This window comes from Candoia aspera, chromosome 2 (assembly GCF_035149785.1).
Source record: "Candoia aspera isolate rCanAsp1 chromosome 2, rCanAsp1.hap2, whole genome shotgun sequence".
In the NCBI taxonomy this organism is placed as follows: Eukaryota; Metazoa; Chordata; class Lepidosauria; order Squamata; family Boidae; genus Candoia; species Candoia aspera.
This window is the reverse complement of record NC_086154.1, coordinates 164,962,096-164,983,506: the sequence shown is the minus strand read 5'-3', so window position 1 is coordinate 164,983,506 and position 21,411 is coordinate 164,962,096. Positions and strand designations below refer to the sequence as shown.

The 21,411-nt window shown below is 41.0% G+C and overlaps 1 protein-coding gene across 1 annotated transcript in view; it reads right to left on the bottom strand.

Moving 5' to 3' along the window:
* The window catches only part of LOC134492502 (transient receptor potential cation channel subfamily V member 6-like), a 69,522-nt gene extending 48,842 nt beyond the window's left edge, over window positions 1-20,680 (bottom strand). Inside the window, exon 1 of the mRNA XM_063296674.1 lies at window positions 20,553-20,680. Within this exon, the coding sequence (XP_063152744.1) occupies window positions 20,553-20,680 (128 nt within the window). The remainder of the gene's footprint in view (window positions 1-20,552) is intronic.
* Window positions 20,681-21,411: the final 731 nt, after the last annotated feature.

Here is a 21,411-nt window from a genome sequence, read left to right as displayed (position 1 = left end):
ACAAAAAATACCATCAGCCAAGTTAAAAATCTAAAGAAAATAACATTTTAACCTGGCACTGAAAGTAATACTGTGGGCTTGCATCATAGCAATGTAGACTTTTATTAATTGTTGATGGGTGTGTGTGTGTGTGTGTTTGTGAGAGAGAGAGAAAGAGAAATCAAAATAACTTTGGAGAGGGGACAGAGATTTAAAACACAGTGCTTTTGTACAAAAGATGATTAAATAGTGTTTTTGGGGTAGGACTGGGAAAGAATTTGAATAGACTGCTTTAGAAGAACACTCCATCCAATGCAATGTCACCAATGGGGCTGGGATAGTGGGATTCTCTGTCCCACCCCTAGAAAAGCCACTTTCCACCATGATGTAGGTTGACAATGGGGAGTCCAGATGTCTACATTTCCTTGCCTTCTTTATCTTTCTCCATTTTCTTTTCCTTTTCTGTTCTCTTGTTTAGACTGTTAGCTTGAAGTTCACAAGTCTGTAAGATCCTTTTGGGCTGAGAAGCAGAGCATAAATATTTGAAAGTGGGTCGTAAGTGCTCTAAATAATAAACAAGTCTCTGGGTCATTTCTCAAACACTACAGAGAAGTTTCTTGACAGCTCAGAGTCCAACTGTTCTTCTGTGTATTCATGCATTCTGCCCAAATGTCATTAAGTGTTGTATAATCAAATAATTGCCCTGCAAGTATGACTCAGTTCTTGCAACAGCTTTTTTTTTCTCCTACTAGTTCAGGCCCTGTTTATCTGCATAAATGCCTCTGTGTCCTGATTCTAGGCAATTACACACTATTTATTGGTTCTTTGCTGCATTTTTTGACATAAGTGGAGCCTTCCAAACAGCATGTAAAGTTAATAGATAGCAATAATCATAAAACCAATAAATATATTGCAACATACAAATGTAGCTCCAACAGACATAGCCTGAACATTCATTTTGGGATCTCACCACCACACTCTATTCTCAATAAAAATATTAAAGATAGCCATTGAAAATCAACTAAGGTTGGAAATGCCCTTGTGAGACGTCTTCTTGCGGTGGTTCTGGTGACTTAAAAAAAAAACTAAAAACTGAACCAGTGATCAGCTCTGTTTGCTGCTTTCAGTGCTGTAATGATCAATATTGAAGTTCAGGGGTGCATCACAACAGCCCCATAGTCAACCCCCCCCAATAATTCATAATTAACCCCTCAAGAGTTATGCCTGTAGTTGTATACGGTCCTATTTCTTATACTTAATGGAACTAACACTTTGGTTAAAAATTCCCTTATAAAACATGACATCCAAACCAAACCAACCACTAATAAACTCAGTTTACAAATGAAGACTGCAAACTTAGTCACAGTTATTCAAGAGTAAGTTCCATCTATCTTGCTTATTGCTTAATTCTGACTGTAGAGGTTTGGCTCACCAAACAAATTACCACAGCAAAGACATCGGGTGTCTACTTCTTTTTTGGGGAAAAAAATCCATGAACTGTGCTCCTCCAGTTTCACATCTACTGTCTGAGCCTCCAGTGGTTTGATATAGTCCTTAATATATGTCTCTGTGCTGTTAAACGTCTTTAAATTATCATAATGGGAAAGAACCCCACAATTAATTTCTAAAATATTGAAAGAAATATGAAAGCCTGTTTGGGGAAGGAGTTGCAAAAAGAAGGATTGGTGATTTTTCTAGCTGTGGCACCTAAATCAGTTTCCTTCATTTTATTTTATTTTACCTTACCGTATTTCACCTCCTTTCTTTTCAAAACAGATCAGGGAAATATAATCATTTCAGAACGCCCAAACGAGGAAGTTTATATTGAAGGAAGCAGGTGGGCTGAATTATACATACATTTCTGAATATTCACACTTCCAACATTTGCCAAGTTTTTTCTGAAAACTATAAATATTGAACACTTTAGATCTGTAGCCATGTTTTGTTTTGGCAGGCACTAAATATAAAAACCCTTAAACTGCCAGTTGTCGAACACTAAATGTCATCCCATGCCTTCTTTCAAATACCCAGTATCATTGCATACCAACTATCAAATGCTGCAATCAAGTTACAAAGGCATGGAACAAGTATCATCAATGAACATCAAGTGTGGATAGCTCACTGGACAAACATTTAAAAGAGGTTTACATTCTATCCCATTAAATATTTGGCATCAATATCTGCAAAGCAAAATGTCTGAGAAGCAAATTCATGTTAGCTTGTTTCCAAAAACAGTAGTAGCTTGCAGCATAATGAAGAAGGCAAGAGCATCTATGAGCATCTAACTTTATGACAATCCTTCTCTTACAAAGAAAAGCAAATCTCAACAGTATTAATCTAACCATCAGCTATCTAATACTTCTTGAAAACATCAAGTTACAGACATTTAGTTTCTTCCTTTGGGGATCTTCTGACTGCTACTCTTTGAAATACAGGAAGCAATTCAGTAACATTTCAATTGTGTCTCAAACAACAGACCCACCAGGAATGTCTGTAGCAGTGAGTCAAAAAAGTCAAGATGGTGGTTGCAACCGTGTGATTAAAGCTCTGCCTCTTTTATATAAAAGGGTCAGGGCTTTGATCATATGGTTGTGTCCACCATCTTGACTCTTCTGACCTCTCTTTGTGGACACCCTTGAGAGCCACGCTCCAGGGTAATCATGTCGTGCTGCATGAACCTTGCCAAAGCCAGCATCTGCCAGAAGATACAAATATTCCCATCAGAAAGAAATTATGTACAGGAGGTGTTTCCAGGGAGTTTTGGGATATAAGTGGCATTACTGTCAATTCACTGAGAAAGAGTTCAAAGAATGTTGAAGGGACCCCTTTGGTTTTACATAAACTCTGGAGACCCTGGAGTATTTAGAGTGTTTGGGAGAGCTTTTTGTAAGATTGGCTGACTTGTGTTCTTCCACCTTCCACGGTTCAGGCTAACATTTGTCTCACCTAAAACACGCAAGCCTAGACAACTGGTTACGTTAATAAATGTTTGACCGCAGACCAAATGCCAAACTCAGCCTTCTCAGTATTGCTGTATAGCTGTATCCTCTCTCAATAGGCACTCACTGACTGATCCCACTTTGTACTTGAATGATTTATTCTTTTTCCCACCATTCCGAAGTACAAAATGGAAGTAGGGAATTTTGTGTAAACTGTAGAAAGAGAATGTTTTTACAGAAGTGACTTGTTCTCCCCGTTGTAGCAGTGGGTAACCCCATTTGTAGCTTTCCAACCACTCTGAGTGACTTCAGATGCTACATATTCCAAATTCTCATTTCAACAAAAGAGAACTGATTTGTCATCTTCTGGAGCACAGTTTTGATGGCTTCCATAAACCCTAACTGAAAAGGGGCCACGCTGACCTTGGAGAGCAAGCAATTCCTAAGTCATGATCTGTGATAATGAAGGCCAGTCTCTGGTCCCCTGCAGTCCTAAAGCACGGGAGGTGTTCCCAGGAACATTGCTGGTTGCCTGATGGAGGAAAACACATAGAGATGTTTTCTTATTCTCCCCACCCACACCATGGTATAGCAGCTTTGGAGGCAATTAAAAGAAAATAACAAGGGATAAAATATTTAAATCTTCTGATCTCTGCCCTCCGCTTCACTATTGTTGCCATTTACCTCTACATCCAGGTATTTGTTGCAAAACATTTTTAAAGGGACTTCACAATTTACAGTACAGGACTGTATAGCATCCTTCTTCAATTTTTCTTTCTTTCTGGTCAACACTTCTCTGAATTCCTCTTAAAAATCTTACCTTCTCTGTAGCTCCAAGTCTTTTTCCCCAGTCCCCTTTATGCTTATCCAGTGCTTCTGCCTGCATCCTTTTGCCTAAGATTTTTTGCCTGCTCTAAACATCTATGATGTGAAGGTAGCTCTGCCAGCCATTTCTACCATTGCTACTACCAAACCCCTCTTATTTACATCCGCGTTACAGTACATTTGTATGGAGTGCTTTTACCTGAATCATGAGTAAGCAAGGATATAAGTCACAGGATGCAAGTTTCAAGGGTGGATGCATGAACTACTGCAAGACACCCAACTGAATTGTCCAACGCTGGCTGGAGTTGTGGATATCAATAATGGCTGTAAAGCCAAACATCTAAGATAGTGACAGCATTGTGTTTGTTGCTGTTTTTGCCTGTCAAGAGGTATAAAGGCATCATGTGTCCTCATGGTCTTTAAATCAGAAATATGTCTCTTGCAAACCAGGTGATGCAATGCACAGTATTTTTGACCTCAGTGACTTCAGTGTTATCTACTGCCCTCAGTGAACATTTATTTATTTATTCACAAGTTTTTCCTGAGTGTGTGTGATTATTCTACACAAAATATAAAACAACAGTGCCATCTTTAAAATAGCAACACGTTAAAACATCAAAAAATGCAACTATAACAGCTGAGTTAAACATATTTTTTAAAAAAAAGCAGGAAAGAAAATATTTGGTTTTAATCAAGGACACCAGATTTTAACCTTTGCCACTGCTGTAACGGCAGAGGATTATGTAGGAAGCATACTAAGATCTTGGTCTTCTCGAGTGAATTAAGGCCCTCCCTAAACTTTGATTCAGTAGCACAGAGCCAAAAACTTTAGATGCAACAGGATGCCTGTGCATGAGCAACAGCAAGTTGTGTACACATACTTCTATATGGCTAAGTTGTGCTGACATTAGAAATTACTCAAAATTCTTTGCCAAGGAATTTGGCCACATGGAGGGCTCAGTCTCCTGAACCTCCTGTACTTTAATTAACAAGTTATTTCTGTAGATTCTATTCCTGTTACTCAACTGGCTATGAATCTCTTCAAAGCTATCAATACAAGGCATTATGACAAAGAAGCTACAAATTTCTCTTATTGTCATAGCCTTTTTTGTTGTTGTTGTTGGCAACTTTAATTAAAGGTGATTTTAGAAAACAGTAAGAGGCAAACTAAAAGATGGAAAGGGCAAGCCAGGACTGAACAGATGATCAACTTAAAATATGCAGAATCCCAAATCACACCAGCCTTCTAAGTATGCAGCTTCTTGCTTTTCTTAATGAGCTTCTATTAGTATATAAAATGGTGACACATAATGTAAGATGCTGCTGACATTGTATTACACCAGTTTCAGGTGCTCAACATTCTGTTGAGAGTTCTAGCATTTTACCCCATTAGGACACCCAGCTTATTTACATGATTCTAATCCTCCCCCCATTTTCCCCCTTAACATGTTTCTGATGAGATTTGTGTGTGTGTGTGTGCGTGCATGTGCACATATCTATAACTAGTTTCTGTGTACTACTGAGTTAAGTTTGTGCCAATTTAGCAATATTATATCTCTTCTCCAGTGGTATTGGTTTTAAAGCTGAAGAACTTGTTTTTCAACATTTTCCCCACCTTCTCTTTTAAGCTCAGGCAGGAAAGACATTGCCTTCCATGGACAGCACCGCTTAAACAGAGGAGGTGCGGGAGGATATGGGAGCTCACTTGTTGCAGCTGTATCATCCTCTGCAAAAGCACCACAATTAAACAACGAAACTAGCCCTTTATTAAACTATCAAACTATGCAACCCCCTCCACACAGACCTTTTTACATCGATACATTAGTTACTTAGTCACTTCAGACCATTCTCTTGTAAAGCTCTTAGGTACATCAAAGATAACATCAGTTTCATGTTGAACTTGACTCCTGGTGCCTTCATGGACACACGCTTGGGGGAGTGGGGTGGCAGCAGTACAGAAGCAGTTTCCCACTGAGTTCTTCCAGGCTGCTTTTTGACTTTTCAATCTAGCCTCAAGTCCTGATATCTCCTAGAGGTCTCCCATACAAGTATTGCTTAGCTTTTAGGAGATCAATCAGGGTTGGTTATATGCTGCCACCTACTGGTATATATTGCTCAGAGACAACACTTCAGTACTTCAGTTCTAAACAAAACCAGTACTTTTTCCTATAAATATCTAAATAACTAAGTATTCCAATAAATAATAAATAGATCAGAACCACATAAGGCCAGCTGAGGAAATGCCTCAAAGATATATGCTCTGAAGATTTATTTGAAACCCTAGATTACAGGGGTTAAACTTAACCCCTATTATCACAACGGTTTTATCATTTGGCCCCTTATCAATATTGTTCTCTAACAAAAATGAAGGACTGAATGTCAGTCAACCTGCTCCTAAGCACAGACTGAAGATTAACTGCATGGTGGAGGAAGCTGGAGAATACACCTTGGAGTTTATTATTTATTTATTTATCAAATTATGTTTGTTTGTTTGTTGGGCTGGTGTTTAAGACTTGTGAAGTAGCCTCTCAAAATCTAGGTTTTGAGGCAAGTCATTCAAAAGATTACTGAGGAGGAAGAGAACAGGATCTTTAAAAATGTCAGCATCCATGTTTGTATTTAATCATTCAACACCAAGCAAGATCAATGTATTATGACATTACCTTGCACCTAATTCCCCATTTGCCTTCCTGCCGTCCCTACATTCTCACAATGTGTTTTGAATGTACGCTTCTCTTCCTATTAGATTATGCCCTGCGATCAAGATAATACAAGAATGCCTTGGAATCATTTTGATCAAGAGGCAAACAGCATCATAATGCACATGGTATTTACGTTTTCCTCAGGAGAACTGGAATGAATGAAAGTATAACACCTTCGAGCATCCAAGTGAGCTGGAGCCCAACTAAAAGACCTGAATGTTCAAAATCCCTCATGAGTATGGCAATGATTTAATACTGCAACATGTCCCAACCTGGTGCCCCCAGATATCTTGGGATTACAGAATTCTTGGCCAGAATGGCCAGAATTCCCAGACATATCCAAATTATTTCATTAACATATCAGAGGAATACAGTATACTTAAAGCAAGTAAAGGAGCTAAGAGAAGATTCTGGACTCAACGACCCTCACCTCAGCTTTGAACTTGCTAGATAGTCCTAAGACCAGACAGTAGCCATCAGTTTCAGCTTTCTTTACTCTATTTCCACTTCAGCAACAACCCAAATGGCCTACTTTACCAGCTAGCTGTAATACTGAAATAAGCATTGTGCTATGATTTGATAATTCAGAACTGCTTTAGAAATGCCAGATCTTACAAGAGGAAAAAACAACCTTCTTTATACCTCTGAAACAACAACAGTTTAGTAAGTAATCATACAAAACACAGCTTGGCACCATTTTTTCCTTCTTATCTTGCTAATTACCTTATTTGTTTCTTATCTTGCTCCCTTCTTCCTTAGGTAAAGGGAAGGGAATAAGTGGTTTCTCACAGGGAGGATGAATTTAATCCAGTGCTGACCTCTGTCTTTATACCCAACGAAGAATGGAGTATGATTATAATTCTGTTCAGAAAAGAATGGACATCCAAGTTGCTGGGTGGTTCCTTCACATAAATAAGTGGCATCCATTGGGTTCTGGAAGGGTTGGATGCCACTGAAAGGAGTTAATTCACAACTTTTGAACTTCAAGTTTTCTTTCCTGTAATGCAAAGTGGGGCAGGTACTTCATGTGGCTGGTTTTAAGGGAGTGTTGTTTTGATTTCTTTCTCTGAGCACTCCCTAAGCCATGGCCATAATCTATAAGGAATTTAAATTGGACTTCTGCAGAAAGCCATCTACATCATTATCTACCATCTACAGGGGGAATAAATTTTCTTTATGGGGACCAGCTCCTCATCTGTTGCCAGGTATAACTGTTGGATGTACAGTAGCTGCCTTACAAACCATCCTGATGGTTACACAACTAAAGGTGATGAAGTTGACCATTTTTGGGGAACTCAAACAATGAGTTTTGATCTGGACCTACTCAGTTCTTCCTCCTCTCTGGTTTGATTTGTAACAGTTGTACCTCCAAATAAATACTTTCCTTCTCTGCAGTGTTCTGCCATTTCTTCTTTGGTTACTTTTCTGATCTGATAGTAATTCCAAGGGAAGTTATAAAGGGAAAAAGAGTAAAAATAATTCACTGTCACAACTGTGAGAATGAGGCAATGTTCCCATAAAGACGCAACTTTTCTTATCCTCGTTCATCCATTCCAGTCATAAAGGGTGCATAAAAAAATATGAACAGCAGTTTAAAAACGACAGAATACTCATCAAAGTATAGCTCTGTCCCTCAAAAAATACTGTATTATAAACATTCCTGTATTCTGAGTTTCTTCTACTGAATAGGCTTAATTCAGCAGGAACTGTGTTTGGTACCTGCTTGGTACCAACTTTCTTTGCATACCTCAGCACCTTTTTGGATTGGAATGAATGTTTTTCCAAATTCAGTCCCTGGATATTTAGAAGTTAGTGCACCAATGGAATAGACATCTGAACTTGGTGAATAGAATAAGCATGGCATCTCCCTCAAGTTGAGGTACTAATTTAGATCAAGTCTGTTCTGGCTGCTTGTGGCAAAAGAAAAAGATACAGGGTGATTCCATGTCACATATAGTTTGTTCCCCACATTACTCTACTAAACCTTCTAAGTAGTAGATACAATAGGTGTTCAATGTAAAGACAGTAAGATCCTGCAATGGTGTATGATGATTCAGATGGGTGAGGTATTAGCATCTGGTATAGCTGAGCAGCTGTTGGCCACAGTGCTTGTCAAAGCCCATTACTGACAGTGATCTACTGATTATAGGAATCCATTACAAGCCACAATGATATCACATCCCAGATGATGTGAATTATGTCATTTGTGCCAGTCTTGCTATGCAATTGATGCAAATTACATAGTTCACATTATTAGCACAACAGCATCATGGTGATGTCATTTGTCCCTCCCTTGCTCCTCTTGGACATGCCCATCCTATTGATAGTTACTAGTACTGTGTCAGCCCTATAAGGTAGACCAGGCTAAGAAACCAATAATGCCCTATAAATCAGGACTACTTTTATTGTAAAGCTATAACAGAACCTTGTAAGTCTGAATATGCTTCCCCTTCCCTCACTTTATCTTTGTGTGGACTAGGGAGGGGCTTGTCTGAGATTTCTCAAGCTTTTTTCTTGGCCCAGCCTCAAGCCCCTCTTATCAGACCATTGGCTTCATAGCCGCTCATCCTTCTGTCCTTCAAGGCTATTCCCTCTGCCCTCTATGTACTGGGCTCTGTCAGACTCAGAGCGAGTCATAGGTTATTGGTATTCTAGTAGCCACCATTTTTGAAAAAGCTCTGCTAAGTTGTACATGACATTTAGTAAAGCTTTATTCAGCTTAATACGATAAAAAGCCCTGCATATCTTTCCATTTTCTAATCCTTTCTAGAACCTTGTACCCCAGCAAAAAACTAAAGCACCATTTTGCTTTTATGGTTTAAAGGTTTTCAAAAATGTTGCACTACTATGCACTTGCATATATGTAAAATATTTAAAATGGACAAACTTCATGAATGCTCCAGTGAGCTCAGGGTTATTTAGCAGTCTTGTAAGAAACGGGCTTTTTTTTTTTTGGCTTTTTATATTTTGGAAAATAAAGAGGTACCACCTAGGGGTCCTGCAGATATTAAGATGCCTGCTGACGCTTCCTTATGGTTCACCTCATGACCTACACATTGATTCTGAAAAGCTTAGGTGATAATACATCTGTTAGTCTCAAAGGTGCAAGAGCTGAATCTTACTCATTTCTTTACATCTCAGTAAGCACTGGCTACGTTTCCAGGAGCAGCCCTGCAAAGGTTTTGTCTGTTCTATGCAAGCATGAATATCCACATGTCTGGGGGTGGGGGGGGGAGTAATCTTGAAAACAGAAAACATTTGCAAGAGACCAAGATTTGATCCAGGGACTGGACTGCACTATCACCCTGACCCCACCAATGAACAACAATGTTACACATAGTGGGATATATAAACATGGCTTCTTTCCCTCCACACCTTTATTCCAATTCTGCATTTGATATTCAAACTGTGTTAGGTCATTAAGTTTGAGCACTTTTCCCAGGGGCAGTTTGATCCGTAAAATACTTTGGCTTTGGGCTGTTTGAGCTCTATAATTAAACCTTAGATTTTTATCAAAGCTGAAAGATGACAGCAGTAGATAAAAACATCAACTCCTTCTGAACAATTCATAGTTGGACGACTGTTGTGTCAACACTCTGAAACGCTATTGAGAAATGACATGGAGAACACATTCCTCAGCCAGCCCTTCTGTCTTGTTTTCTTTTGCAAAAAAAAAAGCAAGCATATAGTTGTGCATGAACTTCAGTTTTAAAAACATGATTGGCTTCATTGCTTTTCAAGTTTGTAGAATTCACTTTTAGGTAGGCCTTAAGTGTAAGTCCACAAGCCAAAGCTAGCAACAGCAATCAGAGGAGGGGTATGGATTTGGCAAGCCTACCCAGTGGTACAATTTGGGTTTAAAATCCCAATTAAATATTCAGCCTCAGTAACCTGAATGGTCCATCACGTTTACCACAGCCATTAAAAGCTATACATAACTCAGGGTCAAACATATAACTCTCTGCCCTAATGCATTGGGACATCTTGATTTGCTTGCTTTACCTCACCTCCCCAACCAGCCCTTTCCGGCAAAGCGCCAGAAGCCATGGTTTTGCATAAGAAAGCTCTAGGTTTGATTCTCAGCATCTTCCTGCAAAGTGAGAAAAGGCCCTGCCTGCCAGTGTCATTTCATGCAGACAATTGCTAACTAGATTGGCCAAGAGTTTGACCTGCAGTAAGGCAGCTTTCTCTTGCAGCATAATGGCCATGACCACCGTTCAGATTTCCCTCCTCTCATGAACACACTGGAGAGTTTTAGATAAACTGCAGTCTTTCCTATCTATCATGGGAATAATAAATGCCACTTGTTTTAAGTGGTGTTCATTAAGGAACTGTACAACACTAAGAAATTAGGGTTGATTTAATTCCCTCACCAAAACTTTATGCTGGAATATTTTTTTTCTATTTGGTGCCTCCTCCAAAACAAAATTTGTTACAAGATGCCTCCAAAACAAAATGTATTACAAGATGCCCCCAACCTCCAACATCCCCTTTTCTATGAATCATCCCAGAATAGCAGTGTATATACAGATTCACAGTCCCTTTTTCAGCCTATTGACTGAAAAGAAAGGCAGGGTCTGCTTGGCCTTCAGCAAACACTTTCAGTGATGGTGCCTGGACCAAGCATTTGTCCTTGACAAGTGAGATGTGCATGGTGAAGGTTGTTCCTCCAGAATACCTCCAGGCCCCTACTGGATGACTGCCCACTATCACATCAGCTTGGCTCATGGGTGGAATAGCATCCACACTGAATTTAGGGAAGTGTTTATAGGGAGGTTTTTCTGGCCCATGAGTTTTAGACTTAACCTGTCAACTTGAGCCTTCAGTTTGGGCTAGTCCTTGAGATGCTTCACTTCTACACATTTTAAGTATTTGGAGGCTGGCGTGTCCTCTGGTGGTAGGTTCAGTGATGCTAACATTTGACAGCATTGGGCAGATATCTTAGGTACCCTTCCATGGCCCCCAGAGGTCTGGACACACAATTTCTGGGTAATTTCTCTTGCTGCCCCTAGCCCTCAATCTTGGATCCCACTGGGATAATATGAATGCACATTAGGCCAAGAACTCTTCATCTTGTGCTAGTTGGGCCATAAGCTCTTCCAGTTGTACCAGTTTTTTTACTTCCTTTTTTAAAAAATAAATTTTATTAAAAGTTTTACAAAGAACATAAAAACTAACACAAATTAATAAGGAGCAGAAGGAGCAAAGAAAGAAAGAAAAGAGAAAGAAGAAAGAAAAAATTCAAAAAGAAGGAACAAAAAGAAGTAGAAAGAAGCTTCTGATTTCTTCTGCAGCAAATATAAGTACAGTTCTTTGACTTCCTTGATTGTGATGGTCCCCTCATTTTTTCACTAGGTTCATATGCTCTTTTCACTAGGTGGGTAAAGGTCTGACAATCAGACCCTTTCTGCTGTAGGGATTTGTTCTTCTAACACCTGATGTCCTTTCACAACTGATGTCTGAGACGTTGCCAGGATCCTCACTCTCACTGTATTTTGGAAACCTCCACCATTTCTTCAGGAACTGCTGGAGTGTTGGAGTGGTATTGGAATGGAGTGGACATTTTATTCTTCAACCTCTCCTTTTCTCACTGGAAAATTTTCCTTTTCTTCTTTCTCCAGCTCCAATCTTTTTAATCTTCCCTTTTTTCTTCCTTCTGAAACTCCAGCTCCATGTTTTTATAATCTTTCTGAACTTGATTTCCAATTTATTTAACACAATTTATTTTTATACAGGCTACTGAAGAGGTTGACAAGAATGCATAGTGATGCAAATATGATACTGTATTAAAGAATGTACATGGGGAAAATTTCCATATTTATTCATTCCTATCTATAGGTGGTCCCAATTAGTTATCTGGGCAATGTATTCTGAATTATGTGCAGTTTCTAAACATTCTTCCAAAGAAGTTTCTTCTACAATTCCCTGCAATAATTCAACTGAGATCTTATACAGGGATAAGTGTAGCCAATTGATTTCCATCATCGTCACAAACTGTACAGAATTCTACTTGGATCAATAATAAAAAGAAGCCAAGTTTCCTAGTTGAGCTTGCCTCCTGATGACTTCATGGATGCACCCATATAGTTCTCCGGGCACCACTACAGAAGTGGTTTGCTTCTGCCTTCTTCTGTGATATTTTCAGTCCAGCCCACAGTCCCTGGAAGTCTCCCATTAAAGTACTAACTAACCCTGCTTTGCTTCCTAGTCCAGATGTCAGCCAGATGCGACTACCTGTTGAGATACAGATAATAGGCAAAGAAGCAATCCAATCCAATCCTAAAAGCAAAAAAAAATTGAGATAGAGAAATCAGAAAAAATGATGCAAGGTGTTCAGTTCAAGGCGAGTCTCACCCTGTGAGAGAAGCTAGGCTGAGATACCGACTGATCCAAGGCTCAGGCTGGGCTGCTGCAAAATGACTTCAGGCTTCAGCAAGGCCTGCAGAGGCAGAGAAGCTCCGATGTTCTGAAAATAGGACCATCAGTAGTCTCAGCAGTCTTTTTAGCTGTGTGATCATATAGTGGCTTATTGTACCTATCGCTTAGTTGGGAGCAAGGCTATAAATAACAGTGAGATTGCTGAGTAAATCACATGACATTGTGCTACCAGAAATTATTCTGGTTTTAAAGATCCTGTGAGATAGATTCCTGCCTTAATGTTCTAAGACAAACTACATTAATTGTGGCAGTGGTATTTGACTGTGGTTTGGTTTGGTTTGGTTTGGTTTACATCAGGAATGTGCAAACTATGTACGGAAGAAATTTCCAGTTTTAGTAGTATATAGATAAGCCGATTTGGAGAATGAGTCATTATTAAGGGCCTGATTCAGATGGCCAATGGTTTCCAATTTGGCAGGAAAGCAAATAACAGTTTGGAATAATTAAATGACCTATCACAACAATCTATCATCTGAAAGAAAGCAAGAGGAGGAATGAAACACAGGTTTGGCTGTGATGTCTGAACAAATAATGTGGGTTCGTCACACAGTAATATTTCAATTTGCACAAATCCATCACATCAGGCAGAAGCCAGAACTCAGCATAATGCAGAAAACAGGCTTGATTCACTTCCTGAATAGGGCCAAAGCCACAATCTGGTAAAGCCCATATTAAAACACATGACAGCAGGTTTCACACAATCTCTCCTTTTGGGGAAAAAAGAGAGACAGTGAAAGTTCATAACTGATTGCAAGCTTTGGTTCTCTAGAGCTTTGCACATAGATACAAACCATTATGGAATAACCAGAGATCCACTTATGCTGAGTACAAGAAAAATAGTAGGCAAACATAACATTTCCTTTTAATCGTTTTGAGTCTGGGGAGTTTTGATTATGTAATCAGCCTGCCTTTTTCTCAGAATTTTGCAGGGCTTCAGAAGTGGAGCCACTTAAAATTTGTCCCATTTGTACTGTTTGTATATGTAAGAAAGGATCACCTGTTAGGAAACTGGGACATCCCTCTTTCAAAGCAAGTGACTCAAAAACCTTATTCCCAAACTCTCCTGAGTATAAGAGTGCTGGAAGAGTGATGGGACATGCACACTACCTTACGCATAAAAGGGTTCCTGGTTGCACAGAAAGTTCTACTCACACTCAAGCAGAATCCTGCATTTCACGCTAAGTCCTCCGTACAAGGAACCACTACTAGAGTACCTCTAAAGACTTACAAATACTTAAAGGCCACCCTCCAAGGAACATTGAGTGCTAAAAACAAAGTTCCTGACAGGGAAGCCATCAGCAGAAACAATAAACTAGTCTGGTGGCACCTCAAACAAAATGATTGGATAAGCCACGTGGACTCAACTCAAAAACTCAAAAAATTTCTCAGGGTGGTATTGAAGAGTGAAGTAGACTGACTTTACTCTTCAATACCACCCGGAGAAAATTTTGAGTTTTATCTGTGTAGATACTGTCGATGGGGTGGAGGGAATAGTAAAATGAAACACCAAGGGAAGTGAAATGAAGGAGTGTAGGCAGTGAAATTAAGCAAAGAGGTCATTAGAAAGCAATTGTTGCATGTGACACATACCCATTCTTGGACTGACAAGCTTGTATTTCACATTTAAAACTGGAAACAGAAAGCCTCATAACAGATTTAGTTCGACTGCCATAATGTGCTCTGAGTTGAGCTGCCTTTTGCAACAACCCAGAAGCTACAGCTGGTACCAAATGCAATGACAAGATGCCTGATGGGACAGGCCACAGGCAAGAGTGATACAGACATAAGTCATTGCTTTGGTGGCAGAGGGCTTCCAGACCCAAGTCAAAGGGCTGGCAATCACCAACCTTTCATGTTATAGGACTGGGTTACATCCGTCAGTGCCTTGCCAGAGTTGAATCTGCCCATCTAGTCTGGTCAGTGAGAAAGGACTTGTTGCTGGTCCCCTATCTCTGTAAAATATACAAGATGTGGACCTTCTCTATAGTGGTTCCCCCTTGATGGAATATCCTCCCCACAGAGATATACATGGCTCCTGCCAGCATTTTTCAAACAGGCAAAAGCACTTTCATGCCAGCAAGCATTTGGCTCTTACTTTACTCTATCTATGGGTGCTTCTGATGTTGTTTATACATTGTTTATTGATGCTACACTTTATTGTCATCAACACCTACCTCCCCTCACAACTATTACAAAAACAGGTGAAAGAAAACTGGCTTATGCTGGGACTATATGTGACATGCTATTGATGCTATTAATTTAATGGCTTAATTGTGTTATTTATATTTTGATTTTGACTTTCTTATATCCTACCTAGAGCCACAAAGATGGGGTCAGGCTATAAATATTACAATAATTATAATAATAGCAATAATAAACAATTACCACATGAGACTTGAAACTACAGGTAGTCCATGTTTAGCAACCACAACTGGGATGGCAACTCAGCCATTAAGTGAAGCAGTCACTAAGTGAAACCATGGCTGTGCTTACAATCTTACCTCAGCTTTCCTTTGCTTTACAGACCTGCAAGGTTGTAAATGCACAATTTGGTTGCAAAGTTACTTTTTCATCACCATTTTAACTGCAAACAGTTGCTGTATGAGGCAGTCGCTAAATGAGGACTATCTGTAGAAGCCTTACACACTATGCATTCAGACTAAGGCGCATGTCACCTATTGCTTACTTGGCCAATTCATGATTTATATTCCTTGTATAGGCAAAAATTACCAGTAAGGAATATTATTTATTGGCAACAATTGAAAATTATTTAGCAAGACTTGGTCTTGCCTTGCCATATTTTATTTCAGGTTCTTTAAACTATCATGGGTTGATAATAACAGATACTTAATATCTTCTTGGGTGTTAGTGAAACTAAACTCTCCCATAAACTTAAGTAGGAGTATTGTTATTGTAATGTCACAATACAATAGATCAAAGATATTCTCTCTCCGAGCCACCATCTCATTTACAGTATGAAGCAATTAATGACCAAAAAATAAAAGGTAGCACTTTCCATTGTAAATATATACCTGTATCTTTGCCCACATCTTTAGCCCCATGTATCCTGATGGAACAACAAGTTTCTTTGAGAGCAGTCTTCTTCCACTTGGTTCCTTTCAGAAGTATTGGACTATGACTTCCATAGTGTCCAGCCAGCATGACTAGTTAGAATGATAATCCAGCCAAACTGGATTGGAATTATTGGAGCTGAAATCCCACACTGTTTGAGGGCATCAGGTTGTCCTAGAGGAATTTAGGAATGAAGCAGAGCAATTGTACCCAACTCTTGACCTTAAAGCTTGCTGAAGGATCAAATACCATCAGAGCAGAGCACAATAGGGCTCTAAATCAAATTAATTGTTGTTGATGATGATGATGATGACGACAATGATATGTTTCCTGTATCTACATGCCAGCCTACATGGCAGTGGGAACAGGACAAGAATCAGCTGGGTTCAAATTCCCAAAGTAAAATTCAGAGTGACCTTGGAACATCCGTGGTTTTGCAGCTTAAACAGTTCTACAAGCCAATAAATGGAAGAATCCTGAAGCAAATCTAACTTCATCTCAGGAAGGAAGAAACACAAAAGTTAAGAGTAGAAAGTGCAGGCTGAATAAGAAAACTTGAAAGAGGCCTTAGAGTACTTCATGTTCTCAAGTGGAGGAAAAGTACCCCAAGAGTGAGCACTATACCCAACCCGCACTTGATCTGGATCATCTGACAGGTCAAAACGGTTGCTTCAATCATGCTAAGTCACTGCCCTGCGTACTCTATTATTCGTTCCTTCAGATCTCTTTCAATGCCCCACAAGATATCGGAAGCACAACTCTCCATAAAGAGATTCTGCTTCATTCCTTCTTCTGCCCCAACTCTCCACCCTGCAATTACTTTCAAGTGTGCAACTGCTTCTCAGCATACCTGAAACCATGTTCAGAATGAACGGGTGCACCACAGCCTATCATAGATTAATGATAAATTATTGAGGGATGTTCCCATGATTATTTAATGAAAGGTGTTTTGTTTCCAGAGGCAAGAGCACGTAACTTAGTGGGAAAGGAAAGATTTCATTAAGTATTTTGGCTGCATGGCAGGGAATATGCAGCTCCTTGACAGACTATAATACAAGAAATGGAAATAGTTGATTAGAAATATCTAACTTGTTTTCAAGTTGAAGCACTGATGCACCACCTTTCTTCTAGTGGCTTATGCAAAAAAATAAGCAACAAGAATGCTCTTGCTGTTTATTATTGATCATGGTACAAAATGCAAAATCATGAATTGCGGTAGGGTAACTTTCCCCATCTTTCCCTGTTGTACACAATCTATGGCAATATTAATTTGGATCCTGGCATCCACTGTGAGCAAGAGAGGAGTGGAAGGAAATTAAAGAGTGGCAAGCTTACACCATAATGTGATGCCACTAAAAATGGGGGGGGGGGGGGAGGATGAAGCTCCCAGTGCCAAGTGATCAAAAATAGCCTACTGTCAATTCTCAAGATTCCCTGTGTTATATTTTAGAGGACATATTCCAAACGTTGTACAAGATTAAGTGCTGCCCCAAAATAGATTATGATGTATTTATAAATGTAATTGTCCCATTCTTTGACAAGACAATCAAAGTAAATGTTCAGCAATCATTGCCTATGACACTTCCAACAACTCACTTGAGTCTGAATTCACTCTGAGAGGCCTAAAGCCCAGCATGTTGACCCAAGTAGCTGATCTCATCAACCTACATCACTTTGCCAGTCCCTAGTCTGGACCAATTAAGCAGCAGTACAGACAGGATAAACAATCTGGTTCCATTTTAGACCAGTTCCAGATTCTGGTACTGTCCCTCAAAGCTAGACATATCTAAGCAGCAATCCTTTTTAAAAGCCCACAATACGTATTATGATTTTCACCAACAGAATCTGCACAAAATTGCTCCTAAATCCACTCTTCTTCCTCATTTGCTACCATGTCCCAAACAAAGTGCAGCAGTGCAATATCCCATCCCAAAGTCACATTCTGCACCTTCATCAGCCACTGTCAAGCCAAGCAACAAAGATGTTCAGTCCACTTCTCCACCAGGTATCTCCTTGGTACTTTTTAAGGAAAGGTAGAGACAAGCCCATCCATGCAGCTTTCATGACAACTCAATGGAGGTGGCTTACTACTGCCCTCTTCCGGAATATCCTTAGTTCCCAGTCTTATCTACAGCTGTGGAATTCCATAGTGGGTTCTAATCCAAGTGTTCACCAGGATCAACCCTGCTTAACAAGGTCAGCCAGGGGCTGCTACCTGGTGAACTTTGTTTATAGGTGGATGTATATTCCCAAATGGGCAATCCTGCAGACACTCCGGTCTTTGAATGTCCAGATGTTTAGACCTAAAGAGGTTCAGTCCTCATTTGTCTCCAGCAGTACAAAACTGGAATGAAGGGAGGTGACAGGACCAGAATGAATGATGCTGCCTTGTAAGCCGAATTCCCTCTGAGCCTGCAAACCATAGAGTCTTGGGAGGGTGGGGGAGGAGGAGGCATAGCCTGTTCATACCACTGTCATGCCAAGACTGAGATATCCTTTGGTCAGTTAGGCCTTGGGGCCCAGAACCCAGGGGTAGTAGTTTACCTGAACCATTGCAGACGTAATATAAACGCTGATGAAGGAACAAAGACGGCAGAATGAAAAGATTATTTATTAATTTGATTGATATGGCTGCCTATCTTACTATAGTGACTCTGAGCATCTAATACCACATGAAAGCACAATACAAAACAAACAAACAAAAAATCAGTGAACAACAATATGAAAAGCCTGTGATGGCTGCTGGGGCAAAACGATAAAGTGAGAGGATCTCACAAGCTACAACTAACCAGCCCCCATGCCCAGGAACACATGCAAGTCTTACAGCTTTTCAGAAAGCCGGTGGGTTCACAGTCAGTAGGATCTCTGGGGGTATGGGGTTCCAAAGGGCAAAAGCTGTGACAGAAGAAGTCCGCTTCGGGGGTCCCGCTAGATGGTTTTCAACCGGACCTGAAGCCTGCTTGTCCTGCTAGACCTGGTGGGATGGGTAGAAACTCTTGGGGAGAGGCTGTCCCACAAGTAACCCAGCTCCCTGAACCCAAGCACCTTGAATTCCACCTGGAAACACACTGTGCAGCTTGTGCAGCAGAGGAACAACATGGGTGTACTAAGGTGCACCCAGGCCCACAACTAGGGTCTGTGTCACCCACAGCAAACATGGATTCGGCACCCCCCCTTGTATACATTCAGTATACAAATACTATACAGATGCAGTATATTGTCCCTTAACTCTCCCGTTAAATATGAGTGTTAGTTAATAGCTGTAGTATTATTTTCCTTCCATTATTTTCCTTTCTTGATTGTATAGTTTTAGTAAATAACATTACTTTACTATTGTTTATTTTTGATGTTATGTAAATATATTGAGAGCTTTTGCACCGAAGTCAAATTCCTTGTATGTCCAATTATACTTGGCCAATAAAGTATTCTATTTTGTTCTATTTTGTCATTTTGGCACACACACCCCAGCGCGGTGCCCAGGGCACATGCCCTGCTTGCCCCCCCTAGTTGAGGCCCTGGGTGCACCCAAAAACTCCCCTGCCTCCATGTTCTGGACCTTTCAGATGTTCTTCAAGGGTAGCCCCACATAGAGTGTATTGCAGGAATCCATTTGGGAGGTGACTAAGGCATGAGTGCCCACTCCAGGAAAGGGCATAACTGGCATGCAAGATGAAGTTGGCAAAAGCCCTCCCAGCCACGGCTGCTACCTGCTCCTCCAACAGGAGCCACAGAAATAACTGGAAAAGATGGTCCTGTTATTAGAGAATCAGCAGTGTCTCCAAAGGGCCTGTCTTCAACCTGCTTAAGCCAGGCCCTCTGACGTTCTCTCTCAAATCTCCGACATATAAAGGCTGCAAGCCCTGGAGCTTAGAAGCATGAAAAATGTACTTCACACAGGCTTAGCAGCATTGTCATAGGTAATTCACATGTGTCAACCTTGAGGATTAAACCCTTAAGAAGCTGTGATTAAACTGGGTCACCAACATGTTCTTTCATGACAAGCTGAGACTTCTAACAACACACAAAACCTAGAAGGAAGAACATTTTATTTTCCACATGGTTTGGATTTCTAGCCTGCATTTAAAGATCAGGGAAGTAAGAAAAGTCGCCAGGCCCCAGGGTCTTAGCCTTTGACTGCCCTCTTCTCTCTGGGTCCCACCACGGTCTACAGAAAAGGGGTCCAAGGGTGTGGTTGGCTGCAGGTGGCACAGAATACCGGCTTGCCTGCCTTTCAGGCAGCAGGCGCACTCAAGCTGTACTTGCTGGGATCTGGTTACGGTTTCTCCTGTGCCCAGGTATTTACCCTGCTACCAATCAAAAAGGGTTTTTAAAGTTTTCTTCTCCAGGTGTAACAGGGATGCGTGGCCAGTCCTTTCTCCGTAAACTGAAGAGGAGGAAGCTAGTAAAAACTATGCGCGCGCGCGCACACACTCTTGCCGGACCTGGGCTCCAACAGCAGCCAGCCCGGATGCGTTTCGCCAACCCTTTCTTTGCGTGCGCTCAGAGGAGCTCTCTTTCGCGTTAAACTCAGGGACTCGCGGCACGTCTCCCTCTCCGGGCTACCTTCGGGATCCGAAATGTCCTCACTTGCACCTACCTCTTCTGCTGCAAGAGGCTGATTTCGTCAAGTTTTCTGGCCCAGGATTTCTCACCGCGCAATCTGCGTAGGAGCGTAGCCCACAGCCCCGGGAAAAAGCCGCGGTATCCGGGCGGCAGCATCCCCATCGCTGGGCTGCCTCGGTCTCAGCAGCGCATCCCCAAAGGGACGGTCCTCCTCTTTCTCTCCTTCGTCCTCCCCCACTTCTCCTCCTCCCCCCCCACCCGGCTGCTAGAGGCCAGCTCCAGTCTGGGCTGGAGACGGATAAGTCCACCGCCGACAGAGTCCGAAGCGGGGGGTGGAGGTTGCAACATCTGGCCGCTGAGGGAGGCCGATACCTGGAGGCGTCCCAGGAACAGGACTGGAGGCACAACCTGCCGGGGAGGAACCGAGAAAGGAGGAGGAGAAAGGCAGGCAGACCCGCCCCGGTGCGACAGAAGTTTTTTCTCGGCGTTTAAAGAGACCCGGAAAGAGGTTTGGGACAAAAGTGTTTTTGGTGGGATTGTAGCTTCCCTTCTCCAGGCCTCCTGGATTTTTCCTTTAAATCGTGTTCTGTTAAATGGACTCTTACATCGCAAGTAGACCCATTCAAGTTAATAAGCCCACCCCTCAGTGCCCTAGAAGGTGTCTCCTTTCTTCAGAAACCATGTGACCAGCAGAATTATTTTTCATTGTTTACTGAGTAGCCCTCCCAGGTAGGCCAGAATACCACTTTTTATATTATTTGTATTCAAAAGAGGGTTGTATCTCCATGAACCTATGTTTTGTAGATGGTAAGGATTGTTAGGAGAGCCAGTTTGGTGTAGTGCTTAAGGCATCAGGCTAGAAACCGGGAGTCTGTGAGTTCTAGTCCTGCCTT